At 42.2% G+C, this 27,807-nt stretch overlaps 1 protein-coding gene and 1 long non-coding RNA gene across 3 annotated transcripts; one reads left to right on the top strand and one right to left on the bottom strand.

Annotated features, from left to right (window-relative positions):
* On the top strand, positions 1-27,807 carry ZBTB8A (zinc finger and BTB domain containing 8A). 2 transcript variants are annotated; one of them, XR_014794034.1, is made up of 6 exons: positions 1-384; positions 15,353-15,456; positions 18,721-19,544; positions 21,245-21,414; positions 24,116-25,544; positions 25,585-27,807. XR_014794034.1 is itself a non-coding variant. In XM_084873102.1 (5 exons), the coding sequence occupies exons 3-5, from the start codon at positions 18,722-18,724 to the stop codon at positions 24,446-24,448; spliced, it is 1,326 nt and encodes a 441-aa protein (XP_084729228.1). In that variant the 5' UTR covers positions 1-384; positions 15,353-15,456; position 18,721; the 3' UTR covers positions 24,449-27,807. The 2 variants fall into 2 exon arrangements, 1 of the variants encoding a protein (XP_084729228.1); XM_084873102.1 differs by having other exon boundaries at positions 24,116-27,807.
* LOC311617730 lies at positions 20,922-23,689 on the bottom strand. The gene is made up of 3 exons (XR_014794167.1): positions 21,979-23,689; positions 21,683-21,741; positions 20,922-21,447 (listed from the first exon to the last, which is right to left on the bottom strand). It is a non-coding gene; the product is annotated as an uncharacterized lncRNA (long non-coding RNA).

Raw genomic sequence — 27,807 nt, 5'->3', positions numbered from 1 at the left:
CGAAATCCAGCCCTTCTGCCCTCGGGAGGCGCCTTTCCCAACGTAAAAGACAGTTTTAAATTCCAGCTCCCGCTGAGGGATGATCCGCAGCCCGCTGCCGGGGAAGCTGGGCGCCCCGGTGCCTCCGGAGGGTGCGCGGGGCGTGGGCGAGGACAGGGGGAGTGGGCGCCGCCGCGGGTTGGCGCCTGGAATCGGTGCGTTGCCCCTTTAATTGTGTCCTGAGCCCTCGGGCGTTTCTGCCCAGCGCCCACGTCAGCAAATGCCTTTTGTCTCCCTCCCGGTGGGGCTCACGTTTTAAGGGCGCCAAGGAGCGGCTTCGGAGGGCCTTTCCCCGCGGAGGACCGGGACCTCCCAGCCCGCGCAGGCCCGCGGGGCGCCGGTCCGGTAAGCGGCGGCGGGCGCGGGCGCGGGCGGCGGCGGGCGGGGCGTCGGGGCTGCGGGACCGGCTGGCGGGCATCGCACGGGCGGAGGCGCGGGCGGCGGCGCTGAGGGCTCCGACTCCCCGGGCGGCGGCGGGGCCGGGGCGCGGTGCCCGGAGCGCGTGGCCCGGGGCGGTCGGAGCGCGGGGCCCAGACGTCCCCGCCGGGCGGCGGCGGGCGGCGCAGCGGCGGGCGGGCGCCATTTGCAGCCCCGGGCGCAGGGCGGCGGCGGCTGCGGGGGCTGGGACGGCCACAAAGGCGGTGGCCGCGGGGAGAGGCGGGCGGCGCCGGGGCGCACCGGCTCCCGGACCCGCGCCCGCCCTGCGCCCGGGAGGGGCTGCGGACAATGGCCGCGCCGTCGCCGCCCGCGCCCGCCGCCCCGGGAGCGCAGGGTCCGCCTCGCCCCGGGCGTTGGCAGCGCGGCCGAGGCGGGAAGGCGCGGAGCCTCCTGGCGGCGGGGCGGCGCCGGGCGTGTCTGGGGCCGTCGGGCGCCGCGGGCTCCAGAGGTTCGGGGCCGCCGGGGGCCGGGCGGGCGGCCCGCCTGACGGGGCGGCTGGAGCCGGGCTTCCCGGAGCGCCGGCGCTCGCCTCCCGGGAAGGCGGCCCGCGGGGCGGCAGCCCGGTTCTCCCGGCCTCCCCCGCCCTCGGTTTCTGTCAGGCGGCGGCCGGCCCCGCGGCGCCTCACGCATCCTGAGTTCGGTCACTGTGTCTTTCGGCGCCGCACACAGCACCTTCCGCTGCCACTTCTGTGAGCCAGCGGCTCAGCCTCGTCCCCTTAACCTGCCACTGGCCACCTCCTTCAGAAAGCGGGGTTTTAAAAAACGAGACAACATTGATATGTGGCGCTGTAATAGTTGACGTTTATGTGTCAAGTTGTGTTTGGAAGCGGCAGATGTTACTTTTTAAGAAACATTTCTATTCGCTGAGCTTTAGTGAGACGCGGAGCCTCCCCCCTGAGCCGGGAGGGGACCGGGGGACGGCAGCCCCGCGGCACTGCCCCCAGGCTTCTGGAGAGACCGACAGACACTGCGCTCTCCGGGCCTGAAAAACCGTACCTGCCCCGAACCGGTTTGGCTCAGCGGATAGAGCGCCGGCCTGCGGACTGAAAGGTCCCGGGTTCGATTCCGGTCAAGGGCATGTACGTTGGCTGCGGGCACATCCCCGGTAGGGGGTGTGCAGGAGGCAGCTGGTCGATGTTTCTAGCACTCTATCCCTCTCCCTTCCTCTCTGTAAAAAAAAAACAAAACAAAACAAAAAACAATAAAAATATATTAAGAAATAAAAATAGCTGGGGGAGGGGCAGCCGGGGGAGGAGCACAAATTGAAAAAATAAAAAAATAAAAATCGTGCCTGATCCTTATCAGAAACAAATTTCAAAATCCTCCGCGGAAGATCCAATGGCCAGATTTCCCCTCCAGTCTAGTCTCAGAGCCTCCGTTATGGGTGGGTTGGGGACCTCAAGAGCCCTTCACTGAGTACAAGGATCTCCTGTCATTATTCCTGAGAAACTAACTGCTGGGCCTCCCCTGTGGTCAGTGGGGAGTGAGACTCGAACCTGCCACCCCGATCCGAATGGGTGCGTGTGGGTTAGGCCGTGTCACTAGGAGGCACCATGAGCTCTGGGCTCCTTCTCGGTTATATCACCTTCAGGCGCCGGGAAAGAGGGCACTCTGTCAGGTCTCATCTCCTGGACTTGACATCACCAGCCCTTCTGATGATAATGACTTGGGGCTGGAAAAGAAACTTTGTAAGATATTTTATATCATTTAAATTGTGTTTTCAAGATGCAGAATTTCCCTCTAATAGGCTTCACCTTTTCAGTGACATAATTTTATGTGTAGAGGCCGAAACTGGTTTGGCTCAGCGATCGAGCGTCGGTCTGCGGACTGAAAGGTCCCAGGTTCGATTCCGGTTAAGGGCATGTATATCGGTTGCGGGCACATCCGCGGTTTCTCTCTCATCGACGTTTCTAGCTCTCTATCTCCCTTCCTCTCTGTAATAAATCAATAAAATATATTTAAAAAAATTTTTATGTGTAGAATGAAATATTTTTAAATATATATATATTATTGATTTTTAACAGAGAGGAAGGGAGAGAGAGAACTAGAAACGTCGATGAGAGAGAAACATTGGCCAGCTGCCTCTTGCACAACCCCTACCGGGGATGTGCTCGCAACAATGTACATGCCCTTGACCAGAATCGAACCTGGGACCTTTGCAGACCGGCGCTCTACCACTGAGCCAAACCGGTCTCGGCATGCCCCTGATACTATTATATTCACCAGTTTATTCTGTACATCAGATTTTTAGTTCACTTGATTTTTAGATTCACTTGTTGATATATATGTATTCCTTGTTCATAATTTTTATCTTTAACTTTTTCTTCTTCCTCTTCTTAAAGAATACCTTTTAGCATTTCATATAATACTGGTTTGGTGTTGATGAATTCCTTTAGCTTTTTCTTATCTGTGAAGCTCTTTATCTGCCCTTCAATTCTGAATGATAGCTTTGCTGGGTAGAGTAATCTTAGTTGTTGGTTCTTGCTATTCATCACTTTGAATATTTCTTGCCACTCCCATCTGGCCTGCATAGTTTCTGAGAAATCAACTGACAATAGTATGGGTGCTCCCTTATAGGTAATTAACTGTTTTTCTCTTGCTGCTTTTAATATTCTCTATCTTTTGCTCTTGGCATTTTAATTATGATGTGTCTTAGTGTGGTCCTCTTTGGATTCCTTTTGTTTGGGGTTCTCTGTGCTTCTTGGACTTGTACCGGTAAGTCTATTTCTTTCACCAGGTAAGGGAGAGTTTTCTGTTATTATTTCTTCAAATAAGTTTTCAGTATCTTGCTCTCTCTCTTCTGGCACCCCCATTATTCTGATGTTGGTACGTTTGAAGTTGTCCCAGAGGCTTCTTACACTATCTTCAAATTTTTGAATTCTTTTTTCTTTTTTCTTTTTACTTCTTTGTATTTCAAATATTTGAATTGATTCTTGGGTTGTTGGGTCTCTATATAATATTTTTTTTTAATTTCAGTCAGTGTATGTTTAATTTCTAGTTGGTCCTTTTTCATATACTTGAGGGTCTTGCTAAATTTATCAGTCTTTTCTAGGAAATTCTTGAAAAACCTTATAACCGTGGTTTTGAACTCTATATCCAGTCATTTATTTTCCTCCATTTCTTTCATTTGTGACCTGTTTCTTTGTCTCCACATTTTCATTGCTTCCCTGAGTTGGTAGGGTAGCTTTGTGTGCTAGCTATCCTACATGGCCCAGTGACTCGGTCTCCCCAGTTACCTGAGGTGTACACTCTTGGTGCACCCCTTTGTGGGATGTGTGTACAGTCTTGTTGTAGTTAAGTCTTGATTGTTGGTATCACTGGGAGGAATTGACCTCCAGACCAATTGGCTGTGAGGATCAGCTGTGTCTATGCTGGGAGAACTTCTGTGCTGGAGACAGCCTTATGGAACAAGACTTGCAAAATTGCAAAAGCCTCTGTGCTCAGCTTAGATGGGGTGGAGTCTCAGGGCTGAGCAGACATTCTTGGCTTCCCGTCAGCCCTGCCCTATGAGGCCCCTGGGTCTCAGTGTCCCTCGGTAATTGCTGCAAGCACCTCTAAGAGTAAGCCGCCCTTGAGTTTCGCCTGCTGCCAGACAGTCCAGTTTCTCCCCCAATGAATTTGGATTCCAAGATTCTCGCCCAGAACTGGAGTTCAGCATAGTGGGGAGCTTCCGTTTCCCACTCACTAGAGAAAGCCAGCGGTGGACTCAGCAGTCCTCTCTTCACACATTTGCATGCGCGCCTCCAGGTCTCTGTCTTTGCAGTTCCCTGAGTTTCTGCCTGACAGTCCAGATTCCTCCTGTATAAGCCTGGGTCCCCAGGGTCTCACCCAGACCTGGGGTTCAGTGCAGTTGGGAGCTTTTGTCTCCTTCCCACTAGAGAAAGCCAGCCAGGCACTCAGCTGCCTGCGTGCGCGTCTCCATACTTCAGCCTTTTGCAGCTCCTCTGATTCTCCGTGTGCTTTCCTCTTTCCTTCTAGTTGTAGAATTTCCACTCAACCAGCTTTCCCGTGGTTCTGGATGATGTTCGTTTTATATTTTAGTTGTAGTTTTGAAATTGTTGTGTGAGGCAGCAGTTTAGGTGTTTACCTGTGCCATCATCTTGGTATTTCCCCATACTCTCACTTCTTTTGGAATTAACTTAAATGCCATTGTATCTATGAAATTTTCCCAACTATGGTTTTGATTCTCTCTTTTTTTTTTTTTCTTGAAATATGTTCTTATTGATTTCAGAGAGAGGAAGGGAGAGGTATAGAAACATCAATGATGAGACTCATCCATCCCCTGCCTCCTGTATGCCCCCCGTTGGGGATCAAGTCCAAAACCCCTGCATGTGCCCTGACTGGGAATCAAACCCTAACCTCCTGGTTCATGGGTTGACACTTAACCATTGAGCCGCACAGGCCAGGCAGGGTTCCTCCCCCCCCAAGTTAAAAAATACATTTTTTAAAAAAAATTGATTTTAGAGAAGAGGAGAGAGATAGAAACATCAATGATGAGAGTGAATAATTGATCGGCTGCCTCCTATATGCCCCCCTACTGAGGATTGAGCCTACAACCCAGGCATGTGCCCTGACCAGGAATCCTGGTTCATAGATGGACCCTCAAGCACTAAGCCGCACCTGCTGGGCCCCATTTTTAATTTTTTGAGGTAACTCCATATGGCTTTCCCCAGTGTCTGCACCAGTCTGCATTCTCACCAACAGTACACGAGGGTTCCCTTTTCTCCACACCCTTGCCAACGCTTGTTTATTTATTGATGAAAGCCATTCTGAAAGGTGTGAGGTGATCTCTCCTTGTGGTTTTGATTTGTATTTCCCTGGTGATTAGTGACACTGAGCATCTTTTCATGTGTCTATTGGCCATTTGTATTTTCTCTTTGCAGAAGTGTCTCTTCTAGTTCTTTGCCCATTTTTGAATTGTCTTGTTTGATTTTCTGGCGCTGAATTTTATAAGTTCTTTGTAAATTTTGGATATTAATCCCTTATCATATGTGTTATTGGCAAATACTGCCTGTTCTCCCATTCAGTGGGTTACTTTTTCATTTTGTTGATGGTTTCCTTTGCTGTGCAAAAAACTTTTTAGTTTGATGTGTCAAAATTTTTTTTTATAGCCGAAACCAGTTTGGCTCAGTGGATAGAGCATCAGCCTGCGGACTGAAAGGTCCCAGGTCCGATTCCGGTCAAGGGCGTGTACTGTGGTTGCGGGCACATCCCCAGTGGGGGGTGTGCAGGAGGCAGCTGATCAATGTTTCTCATAGATGTTTCTAACTGTCTCTCTCTCTGTAAAAAAATCAATAAAATATATTTAAAAATTTTTTTTTTTATAAACCTCTAGGTCAGCAGTGTTTTTGAATGGTTTAAGTTACCTACTTCTCAAGAGTGGGTAGTTGATGCATATGTTTTCTTCTTTTTTAAAAAATATCTTTTCATTGACTTTTTTTTTTTTTTTTTTAATATATTTTATTGATTTTTTTTTACCCCCTCCCTCCCTCCCACACATCCCCTCCCTCCCCAGAGTTTTGTGTCCATTGGTTGCACTTATATGCATGTATACAAGTCCTTCGGTTGATCTATTATCTCCCCCAGATCTTCCTCCCGTCCCCACTGTAACTTGACAGTCTACTTGTTGATATACTGTCTCTATATCTATCTTATGGTTCACCAGTTTATAATGTTCTTTATTATCCACAAATGAGTGAGGTCATGTGGTGTTTCTCTTTCATTGATTGGCTTATTTCACTCAGCATGATGTTCTCCAATTCCATCCAGGATGCTGCAAATGATGAGAAATCCTTCTTTTTTATGGCAGCATAGTATTCCATTGTGTAGATGTACCATAGTTTTTGGATCCAATCATCTGCTGACGGACACTTAGGCTGTTTCCAAATTCTGGCTATTGTAGATTGTGCTGCTATGAACATAGGGGTGCATATATCCTTTCTGATTGGTGTTTCAAGTTTCTTGGGATATATTCCTAGAAGTGGGATTACTGGGTCAAATGGGAGTTCCATTTTCAGTTTTTTGAGGAAACTCCACACTGTTCTCCACAGTGGTTGCACCAGTCTGCATTCCCACCAGCAGTGCACGAGGGTTCCTTTTTCTCCGCAACCTCGCCAACACTTGTCGTTTGTTGATTTGTTGATGTTGGCCATTCTGACAGGTGTGAGATGGTACCGCATTGTTGTTTTGATTTGCATCTCTCGGATAATTAGTGACTTTGAGCATGTTTTCATGTGCTTTTTGGCCTTCCTTCTGTCTTCTTTTGAAAATATTCTATTTAGGTCCATTGCCCATTTTTTAATTGGATCATTCATATTCCTTTTATTTAGTTGTATAAGCTGTTTGTAGATGTTGGAGATTAAACCTTTATCAGTGGTAACATTTGCAAATATGTTCTCCCACACAGTGGGCTTTCTTGTTGTTTTGTTGATGGTTTCTTTTGCTGTAAAAAAGCTTTTTATTTTGATGTAGTCCCATTTGTTTATTTTCTCTTTAGCTTCCATTGCACTAGGGGTAGTATCAGTGAAGAAGTTTTTTTGGCATACGTCTGAGATTTTGTTGCCTGTGGATGCTTCAAGTATTTTTATGGTTTCCCGTCTGATGTTTAAGTCCTGTATCCATTTTGAGTTTATTTTTGTGTATGGTGTAAGTTGGTGATCTAGTTTCATTCTTTTGCATGTATCTGTCCAATTTTCCCAACACCATTTATTGAAGAGACTGTCTTGACTCCATTGTATATTAGTGCCTCCTTTGTCAAATATTAATTGAGCATAGTGATTTGGGTTGATATCTGGGTTCTCGATTTGATTCCATTGATCTATATGTCTGTTTTTGTGCCAGTACCAGGCTGTTTTGAGAACAGTGGCTTTGTAATACAGTTTGAAGTCTGGTATTGAGATACCTCCTACTTTACTCTTCTTTCTCAGGATTGCTGTGGCTATTCGGGGTCTTTTATTGTTCCAAATGAACTTTTGGAGAGTTCTTTCTAGGTCAGTGAAATATGCCGTTGGTATTTTAATGGGGAGTGCATTGAACTTATAGATTGCTTTAGGAAGTATGGACATTTTGATGATGTTGATTCTACCAATCCATGAACATGGTATGTTCTTCCATCTGTTTACATCTTCCTCTATTTCTTTTTTCAGTGTCGTGTAGTTTTCCGCAAATAGGTCCTTTACTTCCTTAGTTAAGTTTATTCCTAGGTATCTTAATTTTTTTGGTGCGATCGTAGATGGAATTGCTTTTTTAGTCTCTGTTTCTATAAACTCACTGTTGGTGTATAGAAATGCCATAGATTTCTTGGTGTTAATTTTGTATCCTGCTACATTGCCAAATTCATTTATTAAGCCAATTAGTTTTTTAATGGAGTCTTTTGGTTTTTTTATATACAATATCATGTCGTCTGCAAATAAGGATAACTTTACTTCTTCTTTTCCAATTTGGATGCCTTTTATTTCCTCCTCTTGTCTAATTGCAATGGCTAGTACTTCCAGTACTATGTCAAAGAGGAGTGGCGATAGTGGGCATCCCTGTCTTGTTCCTGTTCTTAGAGGGAATGGTTTTAGTTTTTGCCCATTGAGTATGATGTTTGCTGTGGGTTTATCATATATAGCTTTTATTACGTTGAGGTATGATCCTTGTACTCCCACCTTGTTAAGAGTTTTTATCAGGAAAGGGTGTTGGATTTTATCAAATGCTTTTTCTGCATCAATTGATATGACTATATGATTTTTATCTTTCAACTTGTTTATGTGATGTATCACGTTTATTGATTTGCGGATATTGTACCAACCTTGCATTCCTGGTATAAATCCTACTTGGTCATGGTGTATGATCTTTGTGATACTCTGCTGGAGCCGATTTGCTAGAATTTTGTTGAGGATTTTGGCATCTATGTTCATGAGGGATATTGGCCTGTAATTCTCTTTCATTGAGTTGTCTTTATCGGGTTTTGGTATTAGGGTGATGCTGGCTTCATAGAAGGAGTTTGGAAGTGTTCCTTCCTCTTGAATTTTTTGGAATAGTCTGAGGAGGATAGGTTTTAGTTCTTCCTTGAATGTTTGGTAAAACTCTCCTGTGAAGCCATCTGGCCCTGGGCTTTTGTTTGCTGGAAGCTTTTTGATGACTGTTTCAATTTCTGCCCAAGTCACTGGTCTATTGAGATTTTTAGATTCTTCCTGATTGAGTTTTGGAAGTTTGTATTTTTCTAGGAATATGTCCATTTCCTCCAGGTTGTTCAGTTTGTTGGAATAGAGTTGTTCGTAGTATTTTGTAACAATCCGTTGTATTTCGGTGGGGTCTGTTGTTATTTCACCTCTTTCATTTCTGATTTTGTTTATTTGGGTCCTCTCTCTTTGTTTCTTGGTTAGCCTGGCTAGAGGTCCATCTATCTTGTTTATTCTTTCAAAGAACCAGCTCTTGGTTTTGTTGATCTTATGTATTGTTTTTTTGGTCTCTATGTCGTTTATCTCTGCTCTGATTTTTGTTATTTCCTTCCTTCTGCTTACACTGGGTTTTTCTTGTTGCTCCTTTTCTAACTCTTTGAGTTGTAGAGTTAGATCATCTGTTACTATTTTTTCTAGTTTTTTGCAATAGGCTTGTAAGGATATGAACTTCCCTCTCAAAACTGCTTTTGCTGTGTCCCAAAGATTTTGGATTGTTGTGCTTTCATTGTCATTTGTTTCCAGGATGTTTTTAATTTCTTCCTTGATTTCTCTGGTAACCCAGTCCTTGTTTAATAGCAAGCTGTTTAGTCTCCATGTGTTTGATTTCTTTGGATTATTTTTATTGTAGTTAATTTCCAGTTTTATGCCATTATGGTCTGAGAAGATACTTGATATGATTTCTATCTTCTTGAATTTGAAGAGACTTTGCCTATGTCCCAAAATGTGGTCTATCTTTGAGAATGTCCCATGTGCACTTGAGAAGAATGTATGTTCTGTGGCTTTGGGGTGGAGTGTCCTGAAGATGTCAATTAATTCCATCTGGTCTAGTGAGTCATTTAGGATTGATATTTCTGTGCTGATTTTTTGTTTAGATGATTTGTCGAAGGGTGACAGTGGGGTATTAAAATCTCCTACTATGATTGTATTGCTATTAATCTCTCCCTTAATGTCCTCTAGCAGTTTTTTAATGTATTTGGTTGCTCCTGTATTGGGTGCATATATATTTACCAGGGTTATTTCTTCTTGTTGGATTGTTCCCTTTAGTATTATGAAGTGGCCTTCATTATCTCTTGTTATGTCCTTCACTCTGAGATCTAATTTGTCAGATATAAGTATTGCTACCCCAGCTTTTTTTTCATTTCCATTTGCCTGGAAAACTTTTTTCCATCCCTTCACCCTCAGTCTGTGTGCATCTCTTTTTCTGAGGTGGGTTTCTTGTAGACAACAGATGTATGGGTCTTGTTTTCTTATCCAATCTGTTACCCTATGTCTTTTGATTGGAGCATTTAATCCATTTACATTTAAGGTTATTATTGATAGGTACTCATTTGACGCCATTTTTATTCTATACCCGTGTTCCTTCTTCACTTCTTATTTCTTTATTTTTACAGTAGACCCTTTAGCATTTCTTGCATTGCTGGTTTGGTGGAGATAAATTCCTTCAGTCTTTTTTTGTCTGTGAAGCTCCTGATTTCCCCTTCAATTTTGATTGATAGCCTTGCTGGGTACAGTATTCTTGGATTCAGACCCTTCCTTTGCATGACTTTGTATATTTCATCCCATTCCCTTCTGGCCTGATAAGTTTCTGTTGAGAAATCAGTTGCTAGTCTGATGGGGGTTCCTTTGTATGTAACTTTCTGTCTCTCTCTGGCTGCTTTTAAGATTCTTACTTTGTCGTTGTTGTTTGCCAATTTAATTATAATGTGCCTTGGAGTCTGTCTTCTGGGATTCATTTTGCTTGGGACTCTGCGGGCATCTTGGATTTGTGTGGGTTTTTTCTTTTCTATTTCAGGAAAGTTTTCTGTCATTATTTCTTGAAATACTTTTTCCATGTCTACCTCAGTTTCCTTTCCTTCTGGAACCCCTATTATTCGAATATTATTTTGTTTTGTTTTGTCCCAAAGCTCCCGTAGGCTCTCCTCCTGCTTTTTAATCTTTTTTTCTAGAAGTTGCTCTACTTGGGTATTTTTTTCCATCTTATCTTCTAGCTCACTGATGCGGTCCTCTGCTTCATCTAGTCTACTCTTGATGCTTTCTATTGAGTTCTTCATGGTAGCGATGTCACTTTTCATTTCTTCTTGGTTCTTCTTCAGTTCCTCATGGCTCTCCTTCATTTCCTCATGGTTCTTTCTCATTTCTTCTTGGCTTTTGTCAAATTTCTCTTCCATTCTTTTTAGCCATGCTATGATCATTACTCTGAATTCTTGCTCTGGCAGGCTGCTTACCTCTGGCTCGTTTACTTCCTTTTCTGGTGATGCCTGCTTTTCTTTCAAGTGCGGACTATGTTTTTGTCTCCCCATGGCCTCTCTTTTCAGGATGTCTGGTTATGTGGTATTCCTTCTCCTGCGTTGATTTTGAGGTACAAAATACAACACTACCAGGTACAACACAAGCGGCACTTAACAGGAATGTATTTACAATATTAATAACCTCTAATAAAGGTGACCACTAGAGAAAGGCAACTTAGGGGATAGGAGAGAAGGAATAAAGGTAAAAATAAAATAAAGAAAAATTAAAAAAAAATAAAAATAAAATAAAATTAAAATTAAAAAAAAAATTAAGTAAATTAAAAAAAAAAGAGGGATAAAGAGATAGAAAAAGAAGAAGAAGAAAAAAGTAATGACAAAATGAAGTTGGAAAACAGGGAAAAAAAGAAGAGGGAGAGAGAGAGAGAGAAAGAGAGAGAAGAAGCAAACTAAAAGAGAAATGGGAAACAAACTATATATATGTGGAGAAAATTGCCATAGAAAAACCTCTGGACCCAGCCAATGCCAGTAACAATACTTGGAGATTAATACAAACTACAATATCCACTATTATTAAGTAAGGCTATGATATACAGAAGTAAAATAAACAAACAAAAACAGAGGATTTAAAAAAAAATACAAAGCAACAATAACAATACAGGAATAAGCATAACAATTTCACTAAAAGGCATAAAAATTCACAATAATCAACCTTCACACATACAATGCGAAAAGGATAGAGGGGAGAATGGATTTTTTTTTTTTTTTAACTAGTTAATATAGTGCAGAGATTGGTATTTATACACTTGGATCAGGGGTTGGAACTTAGGTCTATAAGTATAGTGAGAGCTTTAGCAGGGGGTATAGAGAGAGAATAGAGGAAAAACTAAAGCCGGAAAGGGATAGGATAAACTGTAGACTAAAGGGTAAAGTTTAGTAAGAGAGTGATAGTGTAAAGGTTGAGTTGAGATAGGGTTGAATGATGCTATAGTAGAGATTAAAATAGAATGAAGGTTACTCCCAATGTAAAATAAAGAAAAAATAAAATGGTACTAGAGAGAGAAAAAAAAGAAAAGAAAGAAAGAAAAAAAAATAAATAAAAATTTTTTTTTTTTTTAAAAATTGCAAAATAGCAGTAGTAATAGTGATAGAGATTGAAAAATGTAGTAATTGAAAAGGTAAAATCAAGTAAGGAAAAAAGAAAAAAAATTGTTTCTTAAGTAAAAGATATGAAAAATGAAAATTAAATAAAAGATGTAAAAAATGAAAATAAAATAAAGTATAGCAAAATTAGCATAAAAATGACCAGTACTGGTCACTCACTTCCTCAGTTAATGTATTTGGCACTTCTGATTCTCGGACCAGACAGTCTTGCAGTTCCCAGCTTTCCACTGCACCTCAGTTTTGTAAGGTAATCCTTAATTTTTAGTAGACTATATCTTAGATATTTGTGTCCATTTATTTTTGATTAATTAAAAGACAAAAGAAAAGAAAGGAAAAAAAAAAAAAAAGAGAAAAAAAAAAAAAAAAAAAAAAAAAGGGCAGTTTGTAATTCAGCTCTTAGGTGTCAGTGTTTCCGGTTTGACCTCCCAGTCTTTTTGGTTGCTCCGGCCTTCTTTCTCTATGGCTCTAGCTGGCAGGGTGCCAGCTGGCTCCCAGACTATCTCTTCTGGCTCCGATCCCTTGTTTCCAGGGAGGCACTTTCTCCCTGCAAATTCCCCGGATATGCCCAACTAGGCTGATCTTCCCTAGTATTCCGAAGCTAGGGGGTGAAGGGGATCAGGCGCCGAGGTGTCCAGATGTTCCGCCCTTGGCGGGACAGCCGCGATTCTTAACACTCTGTCCCGTGTCCCCTGGCTTTAAAAAAAAAAAAAAAAAAAAAAATTCCCGCTTCTGGGGAAGCTTATGCCAAACCCAGCACTAGATGTCGCTGCAGCCTTCTTAGGGCTCAGCTTTGCGGGCGCTGCATGGAGGCAGGGCCGGAACTCCCCGGCTACTGTGGCTGCCGGCACCGCGGGACCGCGATCTCTCAGGCTTTCCCCGCAAATTCTGACCTTTCCGTGGGTGACCGAAGAACTCCTTTGAATCCACGCGCCAGCGCCAACTCGGGCGTCTCAGCTACTGGATGGACCTCTCCGCAGTGGGCTTTCCCGGCCTCAGAGAAGCCACTCCTTTCTCACAGCGCCGCCGCCGCGGCCGCCGCTGTGGCAGTGTTGGCCACCGGCTGGAAATCCTATCCAGCGGATCGCTGCCTAGCTTCCTTGAAACCTCTGCTGCCCCTCAGCTGCCAATCAACCCTCCCTGAGTGACTCAGATGTTACTTTTATCTGTTCTGGGACCAGAGTCAGAACAAGTCCGACTGTTCGGTCGCCATCTTCAAGCTCCGCCCAGTCTGTACTGTCATTGACTTTTTTTTAAAAATATATTTTATTGATTTTCCACAGAGAGGAAGGGAGAGGGATAGAGAGCTAGAAACGTTGATGAGAGAGAAACATCGATCAGCTGCCTCCTGCACACCCCCTACTGGGGATGTGCCCGCAACCAAGGTACATGCCCTTGACCGGAATCGAACCCGGGACCTTTCAGTCCGCAGGCCGACGCTCTATCCACTGAGCCAAACCAGTTTCAGCTTTTCATTGACTTTTAAAGAGAGTGGAAAGAAGAGGGATAGAGAGATAGAAATATCTATTAGAGAGAAACATCGATCAGCTACCTCCTGCTTGCCCCCACTGGGGATTGAGCTCACAATCTGGGCACATGCCAGACTGGGAAGTGAATCGGTGACTCTTTTAAAAAAAATTTTTTTTTTAATTTATTTTAGAGAGGAGGGGAGAGTGTGATACAAACATCAGTGATGAGAGAGAATCATTGCTAGACTGCCTCCTGCATGCCCCCTACTGGGGATCGCATCCGCAACCCAGGCATGTATCCCTACCTCCTGGTTCATAGGTCGATGCTCAACCACTGACAGTCAAAATTTTTTTGGTGGTAATTCTTATCTTAATTGATTAGTTTAAAAAGCATCAAATTCATTTTACCACTGCCTATGGACATAAGCCTTAACACTCTATATTAACAAAATTAATGGCCAATGAAAATAGTGGGATAGATTTTGTTGGTGGTGGTAATTAAAAAGGGTTGGAATATAGTAGAAACTGAAATTTTTTATAGTAAGACTTGTTGCAGCTGCTGTTAAAAATTGTGGTATATTATATGTCCTAGCCGGTTTAGCTCAGTGGCTAGAGTGTTGGTCTGCAGATTAAAGGGTCCCTGGGTTAAATTCGGATCAAAGGCATATGCTCCGGTTGTGGGCTCCATCCCCAGAAGTGCAGGAGGCAGTCGACCAATGGTTCTCTCTCATCATTGACTTTCTATTTCTCTCTCCCTCTCCCTTCCTCTCTGAAATCAATAAAAATATATATTTTTAAAAACACGCTTTAACTCTTTTAAGAAATTGTGGTATACGCTGGTGGAATCTGGCAAATCAGATTAAGAGTTATAAAAGATTTGGGTGACTGCAGTGGGGCTTTCTGAACATATGTAGTAGGATTCTTTCCCCAACGTCTCTCTTAACCTTACAGTTTTTAAGTAATGTTGCATTTTTCAAGTTGAGTCTTGAATGCTATTCTGTTTGTCCTTCTTGCAAACCATATGTATGCCACTTGTAGGAAAAGGATAATAGGACATATGTTGCTGCCTTGGTATCTCATCTGCTGGCCTCTCTTTGTTTTTGTTTTTGAAAATATATTTTATTGATTTTATTTTACAGACAGGAAGGGAGAGAGATAGAGAGTTAGAAACATTGATGAGAGAGAAACAGCGATCAACTGCCTCCTGCACATGCCCTTGACTGGAATCGAACCTGGGACCATTCAGTCTGAAGGTCGACACTCTATCCACTGAGCTAAACCAGTCATGGCTGGCCTGTTTTCTTGTTTTGTTTTTTTCCACAGAGAGGAAGAGAGAGGGATAGAGAGTTAGAAACATCGATGAGCGAGAATCATCGATCAGCTGCCTCTTGCACACCACCCACTGGGGACGTGCCCGCAACCAAGGTACATGCCCTTGACCGGAATCAAACCCGGGACCTTTTAGTCCACAGGCCGACGCTCTATCCACTGAGCCAAACCGGTTTCTGCTGGCCTGTTTTTGACTAGCTGTTGTCTTAAAGTTTATTTTATTGTCAAAGTTAAAAAGTATGTTTGCTTTCAATTTACCATAATATATTTTTAATAAATTTTATAGATTTAAATATTAAGGTTCAGGTAATAAGTTATTTCTTTATTTATACATTTCCACTCACTGATCATCTGTGCCAGATTATCTGTTTTTACATGCAAAAAATGAAAACTGATTAAATGCTCGCATGTAATTTATTTAAATAAATATTTATTATGTACCCTAGCAGATGCTTATGTTTTTTATTACAAAAATACATTATAAATAATTATTTTCTCTCTACAGGGTAATCCTTCCTTCACACACACTGTGTTTGACTTGGAACCTTCCCATTTTTACTCTGCTCAGTTGACGTACAGGGTTTTAGAGCAGCATTTGTAAATTTCCAGGTATGAAAAATTTTGATATTATACCTAACTTAAATGCATAGATTAAAAAGTATAACTTTGCAATGGTAGATTTTATATATCCGCAAGGGGATTCATTGCTTGAAAATTCACTGTATAAAACATTCTTGGCTAGTTCTCCCTGTTCACCTATCTCTAAAATTTTAATTCATTGCCTCTGTTGTATCTTCTGTTCCATCTTAATCAGAGACTCATATTACACAGGGCCAGAGATTATCTATATCAATCCCCTCAATTTACAGAGAAGGAAGTTAAGCCTAGAAAGGTAAACTTACTTCTCCTGACATATAGCTAATTCCGTGATAGAATTGTCGTCAGCACTCTGATCTCCCAGCACCCCCTTTCCCTCTCCCCCTCACCCCCTAGTGCTGCAGCAGGAGAGGTCGGTAGTTGCCAGCTGCAACTTTGGAGTCACTGTCTGGGTTAATACCCTTTTCTGTAAAATGGGGATAGTCACCCACTTAATAGTTTGTGTGGGGACCTCAGGAGACAGTGCAATATCCTACTATGATGCCTGTGGCCCTTTCCTCTTTCCTCGCATTGACCCTTCACTGCTTCTTGAGACTCCCCGCCTTGGGCAAGGTGTTAGCGTTCTGATTCTCCCTGCAGCGCTCTCAGCAACACTGGCTCTTCCCCATCCTGCTCTCAGTCACGGGCAAGCCACCAGGTTCCCATCTCAGCCGCGTTCCCTCTGAGCCCCTTCACCTCTGTTTGTGGACATCTCCTACATCTCTGTCTTCAAGCCTGGCTTCTCCTCTGGACTGCAGATCAGCCTATTCGGCCATCTTTACCTGATTTCTCACTCTCCTCAAACACAATGCACTTACAACCAAGGTCATTGCCTCTTAACCCGTGTTCCCCTCCTGACTTTCTGATTTCTGGTAGTGATACAACTAAAGACCTCGGCTTTAAAAACCACTGTGTCTCTCCAGCCTTCCACAGCCAGTCAGCCATGAGGACCTATAGGTTTATTTCCCATTCAAGTCTTTCGCAACGTTCCCTTCCTTACCATCCCTGCTGTCACAGTCAGTTCTGGATCTGCCAAGGAAGTGCCACTTCTATCAGAGACGGAAAGTCCTCAGGGGGGGAAGGCGACTGCAGTCCAGAATCGCCCCAGCCCTGCAGCCACCACCCCAGCAGCCAGCAGCTGCTGCATTTCCACTGCCCGGAGCAGGACATTTCTTTTCCTTTTACTATTTCCTATCAGTTCCTTCTGTTGATAGAGACTCTCACCGGAAGCCAGCTGCAAGGAAGGGAGCCTGGGAAATACTGTTTGCAGAATTCCATCAGTAGTGAGTAGAGTAGAGCATGAAGGATGTAGAACTGAGAGACAACAGGCAAATGACCAACATGGTCCACCATTTTGGCTACTTTGCATCCATACACCGCTCTTTCCATATTTAAAATTCTAAACAAGTTGACCAGTTTGCCCTACAATATGCAGCTTTCCTTCACACAAAGACTCATGCTCTTCCCACACTGGGTGATATTAATTCTTCTTTTAGGTCAGTCACAATCTAACTTAATGGGACCATGCAGTGTTTCCCTGGTGCAGGCATTCCCATCTTGGGAGCTCCTAGTAAGACCTCAGCAGAGAGAGGAAGCAGAAATTCTGTAAGTGGGTTATTAATGGTCAAAGTGGAAGGAGGAACCACCACTTTTTTTTTCTTTTTCTTTTTTTCTAGAAGGAAACTAGTATCTTATCATGATGGCGTTTAGAAGCACCAGTGGTACATTAGTAACACTTGATCCATTTGGATAGCACCTCTGTCTCTCACGGTGTCACCTGCCAGAGGGGGCCAGGATGGGATTTTCAGTTGGTGATTCCACCATTTTATCAGGCAAGCTGCTTCTGGGTGATGGGCTACGTGGCAGGCTTCCTGGTGAACAGGGAATGAGCCAGCCGGCATCCACAGCACAGGTCTTCCTGACCACCTGGCTTCTGAGAGCTCCTCGGCAGCGGGTACCCTTCATTCAGCGTTCACACAAGACACTGAAACCTCTTACCCTGTGCCCACTCCAACAGGGACATCCATCTACCCTTTCTTCCTGTGCCTCTCAGCGACTGATGCTTCTCTATGGTTCTTTCCAAATCCTTGAGCATTTGATCAACTGGTTAGGCCTTGTCCATGAATCAGGATAAGGTCCATATCTGTGTCTATCTTTTTGTCCATGCCAAGAGGACAGCCAGATGCCCAATGGGGATATTCTCCTGCCCATTGCCTTTCAGGGACATTCCTGGCTGGAGCCATGATGTTTCAGCCACCCACTTCCAGCTGGAGCCAGCATGTTGTGCAGAACCTCTACACGAGGCCTTAGCACTTTCTTCCTCAGTCAGCCAGTGGTAGGGAACTCACCATGGGCCATATGTGTGATTGAGGAAGGCAGCCATGGACTGGGAGTACTAGTAGGTGTGTGGGAGCTGTGCCAGCTGCCCACAGACTTGTGTGGGTTAAGGACCTGTCCAGTCTAATCTTGTACAAAACACTTCCTCTGGATGATGGAGGGCTGCTGCACATGCCCAGATGTATAACTTGGTACATTGGTAACACTCATGTTAGGCAACTCAGGCATGGCCATGTGGTGTTCCCTGGTCAGCAGCAAGCTCTGAGAGAGCCTGGTAGCGTTTGAAAAGCAATAGCTGGAGGGGTGCGATGATTAATTTTTTGTGACAACTCAGCTGGCCTTCAGTGTGTAGGGGAGCTGGAATTCCAAATCAAGCCACCTGGCTCTATTGTTGATGCTTATAACTATAAGCTTGTCTATATCATCTTTTCTCTCTTTGACTACTATTTAAAATTTTTCTTTTTTAATTGATTTCAAAGAGGAATGGAGAGGGAGAGGGAGAGGGAGAGGGAGAGAGAGAGAGAGAGAGAGAGAGAGAGAGAGAGAAACATCAATGATGAGAGAGAATCACTGATCGGCTGCCTCGTGCACACCTCATACTGGGGATCAAACTTGCAGCCCGGGCATCCGGGAATCAAACCATGACCTCCTGGTTCATAGGTCTATATGCTCAACCATTGAGCCACACTGGCCAGGCATCTTTGACCATTTTTAAAACACAGTGTAGTCTGAAACCTATATTCTCTATGTCTTGGAGATTGGGTTCTTTAAGAAGGAAGTGGTTTTCATGGAAGAAAGGTAGGGGTTTCTGATTGTAATTTCAGTTGACTCATCTCATGTGTGAGTTGACTCAGCAATGTGATTTTGTGTTTGTTCACCACATGTGTCTTCTCTCTTCAGAATGGAGATCTCCTCCCATCAGTCTCAGCTCTTGCAACAGCTAAATGAGCAGCGCCGGCAGGACGTGTTTTGTGATTGCAGTATTCTCGTGGAAGGGAAGGTCTTCAAAGCTCATCGGAATGTGTTATTTGCTAGTAGTGGCTACTTTAAAATGCTTCTTTCTCAGAACTCAAAGGAGACAAGCCAGCCGACCACAGCTACGTTTCAGGCTTTCTCCCCTGACACTTTTACAGTCATCCTAGACTTCGTCTACTCCGGCAAACTCTCTCTGACCGGCCAGAATGTCATCGAAGTGATGTCGGCTGCTAGCTTCCTTCAGATGACGGATGTCATCAGTGTATGTAAGACCTTCATTAAATCCTCATTAGACATTAGCGAGAAAGAAAAAGATCGCTATTTCAGTCTCTCCGATAGAGATGCCCATTCTAATGGTGTAGAACGTTCCTCTTTTTATAGCGGTGGCTGGCCAGAAGGAAGCAGTTCTCCGCCTTCTCACCTAAGCCCAGACCAAGGAACAGGTGTGATAAGCGGGAAACCTTGGAGTAAGTATAATTACCATCCAGCTTCCCAAAGGAATCCTCAGCAACCCCTGGCCAAGCATGAACCAAGGAAAGATCCCATTAAGAAGCCCAGACATCTGAGATTGCCACAGCCTTCTGAAATCGCTCATTATAAGTCAAGCAAGCCAGAAGCACGAACATCTGATTCGCCCAGCCACGTTTCCCAATCTGAAGAGCAAGCACAGCTTGATGCTGAAATGGACTCTCCTGCTGTTGACTATCCGTACGGTCAAGGCTCTGATATCACATCAAGAAGTTTCCCAGGTACCCAAAAAGAGACTCTGTCCCCTCACTCAGGTTCCAATTCTATAAAAATCAAGCCTATCTCAACATACTCTTTTAGGTGTTATAGGCAGTTGAATTAAGTGAATTTTAAAATAAATAAATAAATAAAACAGCCATAAAATCATGCTTTTTTTTTTTTTAAATCCTCCCCCGAGAATATTTTTACATTGATTTTTAGAGAGTGGAAGAGCGAGGGAAAGACAGAAATATTGATGTGAGAGAAACATATCAATTGGTTGTTCCTACACATGCCCTGACCAGAGCCCCCGCCAGGAAGGAGCCTGCAACCCAACTAAAGTATAACGTGCCCTTGACCAGAATCAAACCCTGGGTTCTTTGGTCTGCAGATGACGCTTTATCCACTGAGCCGAACTGGCTGGGTCAAGCCATGCTTGCTTTATTTGGGCTCTGCCCTTTTATAATTCTAGGTTATTTAAATCTAACTTCAGTAAAGAACAGTTGAATTAATAGCTATTAAGTTGAGGTTTGCTTCTGGTCACAACTAACATGTTGAATACATGATATTTAAAATAAAAAATTAGCCTGGCCAGCATGGCTCAGTAGTTGAGCATCGAACTATGACCCAGGAGATCACAGTTCGATTCCAGGTCAAGGCTCAGTCCCCAGTGTGGGACGTACAGGATGCAGCTGATAAATGATTCTTTCTCTCTCTTCATTCATGTTTCTATCTCTCTCTTCCTCTCTGAAATCAATAAAAACGTATTTTCTTTTTTAAAAGCGAGAAGATAGAGAACAGTTCCATAACCACCGGATCACTCGTGCTGCCTTTAAAAAAACACACAAAACTGCCCTCGCCAGTTTGGCTCAGTGGATAGAGCGTTGGCCTGTGGACTGAGGGGACCCTGGTTTGATTCCAGTTAAGAACACATGCCTGGGTTGTAGGCTCGACTCCCAATAGAGTGTGTACAGGAGGAAGCCGATCAATGATTAGTGATTCTCATCATTGATGTTTCTATCTCTCCCTTCCTCTCTGAAATCAATAAAAATATATTATAAAAATAAACAAAAACATCCCTGGGTGAGGATTCAAAAATAATAATAATAGCCCTGGCCGGTATGGCTCACTGGACAGAATGTTGGCCTGTGGACTAAAAGGGCCCTGGTTTGGTTCCAGGCAAGGACACGTACCTCGGTTGCAGGCTCCATCTCTGGCCCTGATCAGGCTATATGGGAGGCACCCAATTGATGTATCTCCCTACAGTGTTTCTCTCTGTCTCTCCCCTTCCTTTCACTCTCTCTCAAAATCAATGGAAAAAGATCCTTGGATAAGGATTAATAATAATAATAAAATAAAAGAGCTTTGTGGTACATTCCAGAATTTAAAACAAAGATCATGAAAGTTTTTCAACTTTATTTTATTATTATTTTTTAATAAATCTTTATTCAGATGATTACAATTGTACATTCAATAGCTATTGACTCTATGACATTTAATTAGAAGGTAAGTGTGACAGACTAAATTTACCAGACTGTAAATATATCAAATGCTGAATACTGAAGTTACAGTTCTGTACTTGTTACATCAACAATCAAGTCTTCATTTCTTTCCCTTTCTACCTTTTCAAGATTGGATTCACCAAGTCTTTCTGGCTATTTTTGTGTGATTAGAATGGTTACTATGAACTTTCCAATGATGTAATCGCACTGTCTCCTGATAGATGATTTGCTCGGGATGAGATTCAAGTGCCCGTACTGCACACACGTGGTGAAGCGGAAAGCCGACCTGAAGCGCCACCTTCGCTGCCACACAGGGGAGCGGCCCTACCCGTGCCAGGCTTGTGGGAAAAGATTTAGCAGGCTAGACCACCTCAGTAGCCATTTTCGAACAGTATGTATTTGATTTTTCCTTCAAATTTTACTTCTTTTTTAAAAAAAAAAATATATTTTATTGATTTTTCACAGAGAGGAAGGGAGAGAGATAGAGAGCCAGAAACATCGATGAGAGAGAAACATCGACCAGCTGCCTCCTGCACACCCTCCACCGGGGATGTGCCCGCAACCAAAGTACATGCCCCTGACCGGAATCGAACCCGGGACCTTTCAGTCCACAGACCGACGCTCTACCACTGAGCCAAACCGGTTTCGGCAAATTTTACTTCTTAAATACATACAATTAGGGTAATCTAATTTATGATGGAAATCTTTTCTCACAACTCTCCCATATATATTTTTTAAAAATATATTTTATTGATTTTTTATAGAGAGGAAGGGAGAGATATAGAGAGCTAGAAATGTCGATGAGAGAGAAACATCGACCAGCTGCCTCTTGCACACCCCCTACTGGGGATGTGCCCGCAACTCAGGTACATGCCCTTGACCGGAATCGAACCTGGGACCTTTCAGTTCACAGACCTATGCTCTACCACTGAGCCAAACCGGTTTCGGCAACAACTCTCCCATATTAAACCATTTTCTAACTTAATGTTTTCACTTTGCACATAATGCATAATTCAATTTTTATGTATTTTTTTTACTCTTTGAGACCTTGAAGTCAGTGATAGTCTTTTGAATATTCACTTTAATGTATTTAAAATCTAACAGGTTTTTATAGGCTCGTCTCTTTGGAGCCAATGTAAGCTGTAAAGATGTTTTAAATGTCTGGGTTGGAATCACTACTTCAGATCCTCAGCATCTACTGGTGACTCTTGAATCCTTATCTGGTAGAATTTCTAGTTTCACCTGTTGTATATCTCTGCATGACACTCCCTTTCAAGTGTCCCTCTAGTTTCTTCCTTCCTTCCTTCCTTCCTTCCTTCCTTCCTTCCTTCCTTCCTTCCTTCCTTCCATCTTCCTTCCTTCTTTTATTTCTTATACACATAGTTTTCTATTTTTAAAAAATGTATTTTTATTGATTTCAGAGAGGAAGGGAAAAGGATAGAAACATCAATGATGAGAGAGAATCATTGATCAGCTGCCTCCTGCATGTCCCCCACTGGGTATCGAGCCCACAATTCAGGCATGTGCCCTTGGCTGGAATTGAACCTGGGACCCTTCAGTCCACAGGCCGACACTCTACTGTGCCAAATTGCCTAGAGCCCCTCTAGTTCCTTTGTAGTATCCTCAGGGAAGGCAGCAAGGTGGGCAGTAGAACCACTCCCAGTCAAGGACTGTGCTGTCAGAGTCAGAAAAATCTTAGGGAATTTGCTGGTCAGTGCTCTCGTGGTTTAATACTATAGTAACATTGGAACATTGCTCTGCTGATCATCTTGCAATAAGATTTTTTTTCCAGCCGAGACCAGTTTGGCTCAATGGATAGAGCGTCGGCTTGGGGACTGAAGGGACCCGGGTTCGATTCCGGTCAAGGGCATGTACCTTGGTTGCGGGCATATCCCCAGTAGGGGGTGTGCAGGAGGCAGCTGATCGATGACTCTCTCTCATCGATGTTTCTAGCTCTCTATCTCTCTCCCTTCCTCTCTGTACAAAATCAATAAAATACAAAAAAAAAAAAAAAGATTTTTTTTCCAAAATCTGTTCTATTACTTGTACTTAAATTCCATTGATAAGAGATCGTTTTAATTTTAAAGGACACTGGGTCCCTTAAAGTAATTTCTTCATGCATTGCTTTATAATTATTTGTTCAACAAATTTAACAGCACCTACTTCGTGTCAGACCCTTTTCTAAATGCTAGATATACAGTAGTGAGCAAAATAGACAAAATGTCTGCCTTTATTAATCTCATGAAGCTAACCCCTGAACTAAGATATGTAATATCACTAGAGTAGTACATGGCATATATTAAGTGTTTGCAATTATTATTATTCTGAAAAGGTGTCCTATAATACCTCAGATATCAAAATACTATTGGCCATTATTTAGAGAAAACTGGTGTGTAATATTTCAGTGACATCAATTTATCACCAAAATCTTTATCTTTTTCTAATAACTAGATGCTAATTTTTTTTTTTTTTTTTAAAGGTCATTGAGCCGAAAGCAGTTTGGCTTAGTGGATAGAGCATTGGCCTGCGGATTGCAAGGTCCCGGGTTCGATTCCGATCAAGGGCATGTACCTTGGTTGCGGGCACGTCCCCGGTAGGGGATGTGCAGGAGGCGGCTGATCGATGTTTCTCTCTCATTGATGTTTTTAACTGTCTATCCCTCTCTCTTCCTCTCTGTAAAAAAATAAAAAATAAAATAAAATAAAATATACATATATATATATATATATATATATATATATATATTTAAAATAAAATAAAATAAAGGTTGTTGAGATTTAACCCTTTATTTAAGTACTTTTTAAAATTGATTTTAGAGAGTAATGGAGAGGGAGAGAGAGAAAAACAGTAATGATGAGGGAGAATAATTGATTGGCTGACTCCTGCACACCCTCCACTGGGGATGGAACCTGCAACCTGGACAGGTGCCCTTGACCTGAATTGAACCTGGACTTTTCAGTTTGCAGGTTGACACACTAGATGCTAACTTAATAGGCTTTGAATGTCTTAAGTTTATGAACTGGTACCTAGAATATCAAATTGTCCTGCTTTTAAAAAAATCCTTTTTTATCACTATCTAAATTTCTACACAGATTCACCAGGCATGCAAACTAATCTGCAGGAAATGTAAACGCCATGTGACTGATCTAACAGGCCAAGTGGTCCAGGAAGGAACCCGGCGCTACAGACTCTGTAACGAGTGCCTTGCTGAGGTTGGCATAGACAGCCTCCCCATTGATCTGGAAGCCGAACAGCATCTTATGTCCCCATCAGATGGCGATAAGGATTCCAGGTGGCACTTGAGTGAAAATGAGAATAAATCATACGTGGAGATTGTAGAGGATGGGTCTGCTGATCTGGTCATACAACAAGTTGATGATAGTGAAGAAGAAGAAGAAAAGGAGATAAAGCCCAACATTAGGTAGCTGTAATGGGAACCAACAGAGCTGGCATGTCTGCAATTTACATCCACTTCCTCTATCTCCCTCTTCTCCATGGTCAGAGACTGGTTAACGCATTGTCAGACTGACGTAAAGTAATGGCCTACTATAACTTGCATGCTTTCTGAACAGGCCATTATCCATTCTGAACTGTTTTGCCCTAAAACATGTTGCTGCACTGGAAAGAAAGACTTAGCTTGAGTTGGCATGATCGATGAACAGTTAATCATCTTACTTTTATTACAGAGATGCCTTTTTTCTTTTACTATTGGAAGATCTACTTAGCATACCTTTTTCAACATTGAAATAAAGTATTTTGTAAACTATTTTTATTGATTTCAGAGAGGAAGGGAGAGGGAGAGAGAGATAGAAACATCAATGATGAGAGAGAATTACTTATCAGCTGCCTACTACAGTTCTCGTTCAACCTTTTCTCCTCATATTGTCCCCTGAAATGGTGAAGAATTGAAGTTGCACTTCACCAATCTGCTGTAGTTATAAAAGAAGCCTATCAGAAAGTATGAAAAAAGGAATTTAATCATCTTCAACATATATTTTGAACCAGTTATTCATATAGTGTTAAGTAATGTCCCTATAGTATCTATTGACATGTTTTTATGTCGTTATTTATATGTAAATTTTATATATAAAACGATTTGAGCAAGTTATTATCTTAAACACTTTAAGCATTTTTGCATATCCTGTGTATATTTTTCTGAACAAACTTTTCTTATAGGGTATAGTTAATTTTAAACTCTTCCCCTGTGTGACTTATGAAACATTCCAAAATTAGTTAAATTGAAGAAGCATTATTTTACTTTACTTCTAAAGATAAAATTTATATACCAGAAGTAAAGAACTGACCTTTGCAAGTTATCACAATAAAGCTTGATATAACTGAATTTTGATAGAGGCTCCATGTATTATAGAGTATTTTTATTTTAATTCTCACCAGAGGACATGTTTAGAGAGAGGAAGGAGGTAGGGGGAAGGGAGTGAGTGAGAGAGAAATATCGATGTAAGAGAGAAACATTGATCAGTTGCCTACATGGCCTAACCAGGGATCAAAGCTGTGACCCAGGTATGTGCCCTGACTGGGAATCGAACCGGTAACCTTTCAGTGCTCAGCCAACTGAGCCACTCCGACTAGGCTATTATACTGCATTTTTAAATACAGTATATAAAAGTTTTTAAATACAATATATAAATACATAAGCCCAACATACCTCAAGATGATACTTTTTGTTATTCCTTTTTCTTATTAATGATTGTCCTTGATGCCAATTTGTGGGCTAAAATGATCAATTTCTAAAACATTTTTATAAGTAGATGAATAACCATTTTGTTTTATGGTACTTAATTCTGAGACTTTTTCAAGATTCCTCTGATGGCAAATTTCTAGTTGCTTCAAGACTAGATAGTGGGCATGGAGTTCATTGTTCTCCCCACGGGACTGTTCCTGAATCAGGAGTCACCCATATCCCAGGGAGGGAGGGAGGAACAGTTGTCACTCACCAGATGGTGGTAACAGCTTTCCAAATTATAACCTGATTTTCTAGTCATTGGAGCCAATAGGAAAAATTACTGATTTGAGCTTTATTCATAGACAGGAAGTAGTGCTTGCATGTGTATACTCGAACGCACTTTACGACCTAAATGCTCTTTTATGCTATTGTCTTCTGCATGCAAACTTCACATACAGCAGCGTGATCGTCAGCAAGGTCCACCGAACACAGTGCCGCCAGCACTTGTACAGCCTTCTCAGAAATAATGCTCTTGCAGTTGTTTATAACAAACATCAATCCTAACAAAACAGCCGCCAAATTCACCAAACTACACAGCATATCTGTTCTATCATCTTAGTATCATAAAAGAACATTCCTGACATGTTTGCAAGTTGTAAATAATATTCCAATTTTATGTCTCGAAGACTTTAGAGACCAATTCTTTTCTAGAGTGAAAATTTCTATTGGTTTCTGAGAAAACTAAGTTCTTAGTCTTTTAAATGTGGGAAAATGTTACATAATGGTATAATCTGTTAATATAAGCTTTATTTATGCTGATCACTTTTAAAAAATATATACTTTATTGATTTTTTACAGAGAGGAAGGAAGAGGGACAGAGTTAGAAACATTGCTGAGAGAGAAACATTGATCAACTGCCTCCTACACACCCCCCCTACTGGGGATGTGCCCCAACCAAGGTATATGCCTTTGACCAGAATTGAACCTGAGACCCTTCAGTCCACATGCTAACGCTCTATCCACTGAGCCAAACCAGTCTTGGCGATGACTTTTTTTTTTTTTAATATTTGGAAAATAATGGGAATTGGTTAGACCAGTTTGCTCTTGCAGGAATGCTGTTTATCAGCTACTGAACATCCTAACTCTGTGGTCCTTACGAATGTCTTGTTGACGGGAGGAAGCTTTGCAAAAATAAAGTACCACTGCAGTCATGCCTACTGTCTGGAGGAAGCAAAATAGACTAGATCAATGTTTTCAAAAATTTTTTTTTCATCCAAGGAAACTATTTCTTCTCATGAATTGTTTCATCGAGAAGGCAACATTTAAGGAAGAAACTCTAAAGTCAGAGCTGCTCTGATTGATCTCCTACATGCCTTTCCCTGGGCACCTTGGTAGAGCTCAGGAGTATGGTATTGAAAACTGTGGAGCTAGATAACTCTGCATTTCTCTTTAGGCTTTAGTCTCACTTTATTACTCCTATTACTCACTGCTCTTATATGCTGGCAGCCAGAGGTTCTCTTATAGCAGCAAATCATCCTTATTATACAGAACTCAATTCATTATTTTATCAAGTCATGCTAAGATATTTTGACATTTCCATTCATAGTATATATATATTTTTTGAGTCCTAAAATTAATGCTGTGGAAAATCACTAAAACAGTACAGCATTAAGTAGATGTATTTAACTGGGAAGGGTGATAATAATAGGTACTGGAGGACCAAAATTTAGATTATAAATGGAAAGTTCTGTTATTTTATATTAGAGTGAATCAGTATTACTATTTATCATTTATATAGCATTTTATATTTGCAAAGTATTTAATAATTTTTGTTATTCTTTACATATCTATAAAGTAGGACAGTTATCTGACATGAAAGGTAAAGAAGTTAAGGCACAGAAATTAAGCAACCAGTGAAACAGGCAAAAACAGGAACTAGAATGATCCAATCTTTTGAATCCTGGAATATCAGCTTAATTCAGAGATGTGTTTTTCATTACTCTATTTTATAAGATGACTTTATACAAACAGCCAGTTGTTTTAAAGCTGACATCATTGTATGTGGATAAATTCTATACGGAATAAATACTATGTAAAGTA

The sequence above is a fragment of the Pipistrellus hanaki genome (genome assembly GCF_964339955.1).
Source record: "Pipistrellus hanaki genome assembly, chromosome: 2".
NCBI classification, from domain to species: domain Eukaryota; kingdom Metazoa; phylum Chordata; class Mammalia; order Chiroptera; family Vespertilionidae; genus Pipistrellus; species Pipistrellus hanaki.
Note: the sequence above shows the minus strand (reverse complement) of the source record. Positions and strands in the feature narration are given on the sequence as shown.

Coding starts and splice junctions, on each gene's coding strand:
- ZBTB8A (XM_084873102.1), top strand. CDS start 18,722: ATGGAGATCTCCTCCCATCAGTCTCAGCTCTTGCAACAGCTAAATGAG. Junction 19,545..21,244: donor CACATCAAGAAGTTTCCCAG/GTACCCAAAAAG, acceptor GTCTCCTGATAG/ATGATTTGCTCGGGATGAGA. Junction 21,415..24,115: donor TCAGTAGCCATTTTCGAACA/GTATGTATTTGA, acceptor ATTTCTACACAG/ATTCACCAGGCATGCAAACT.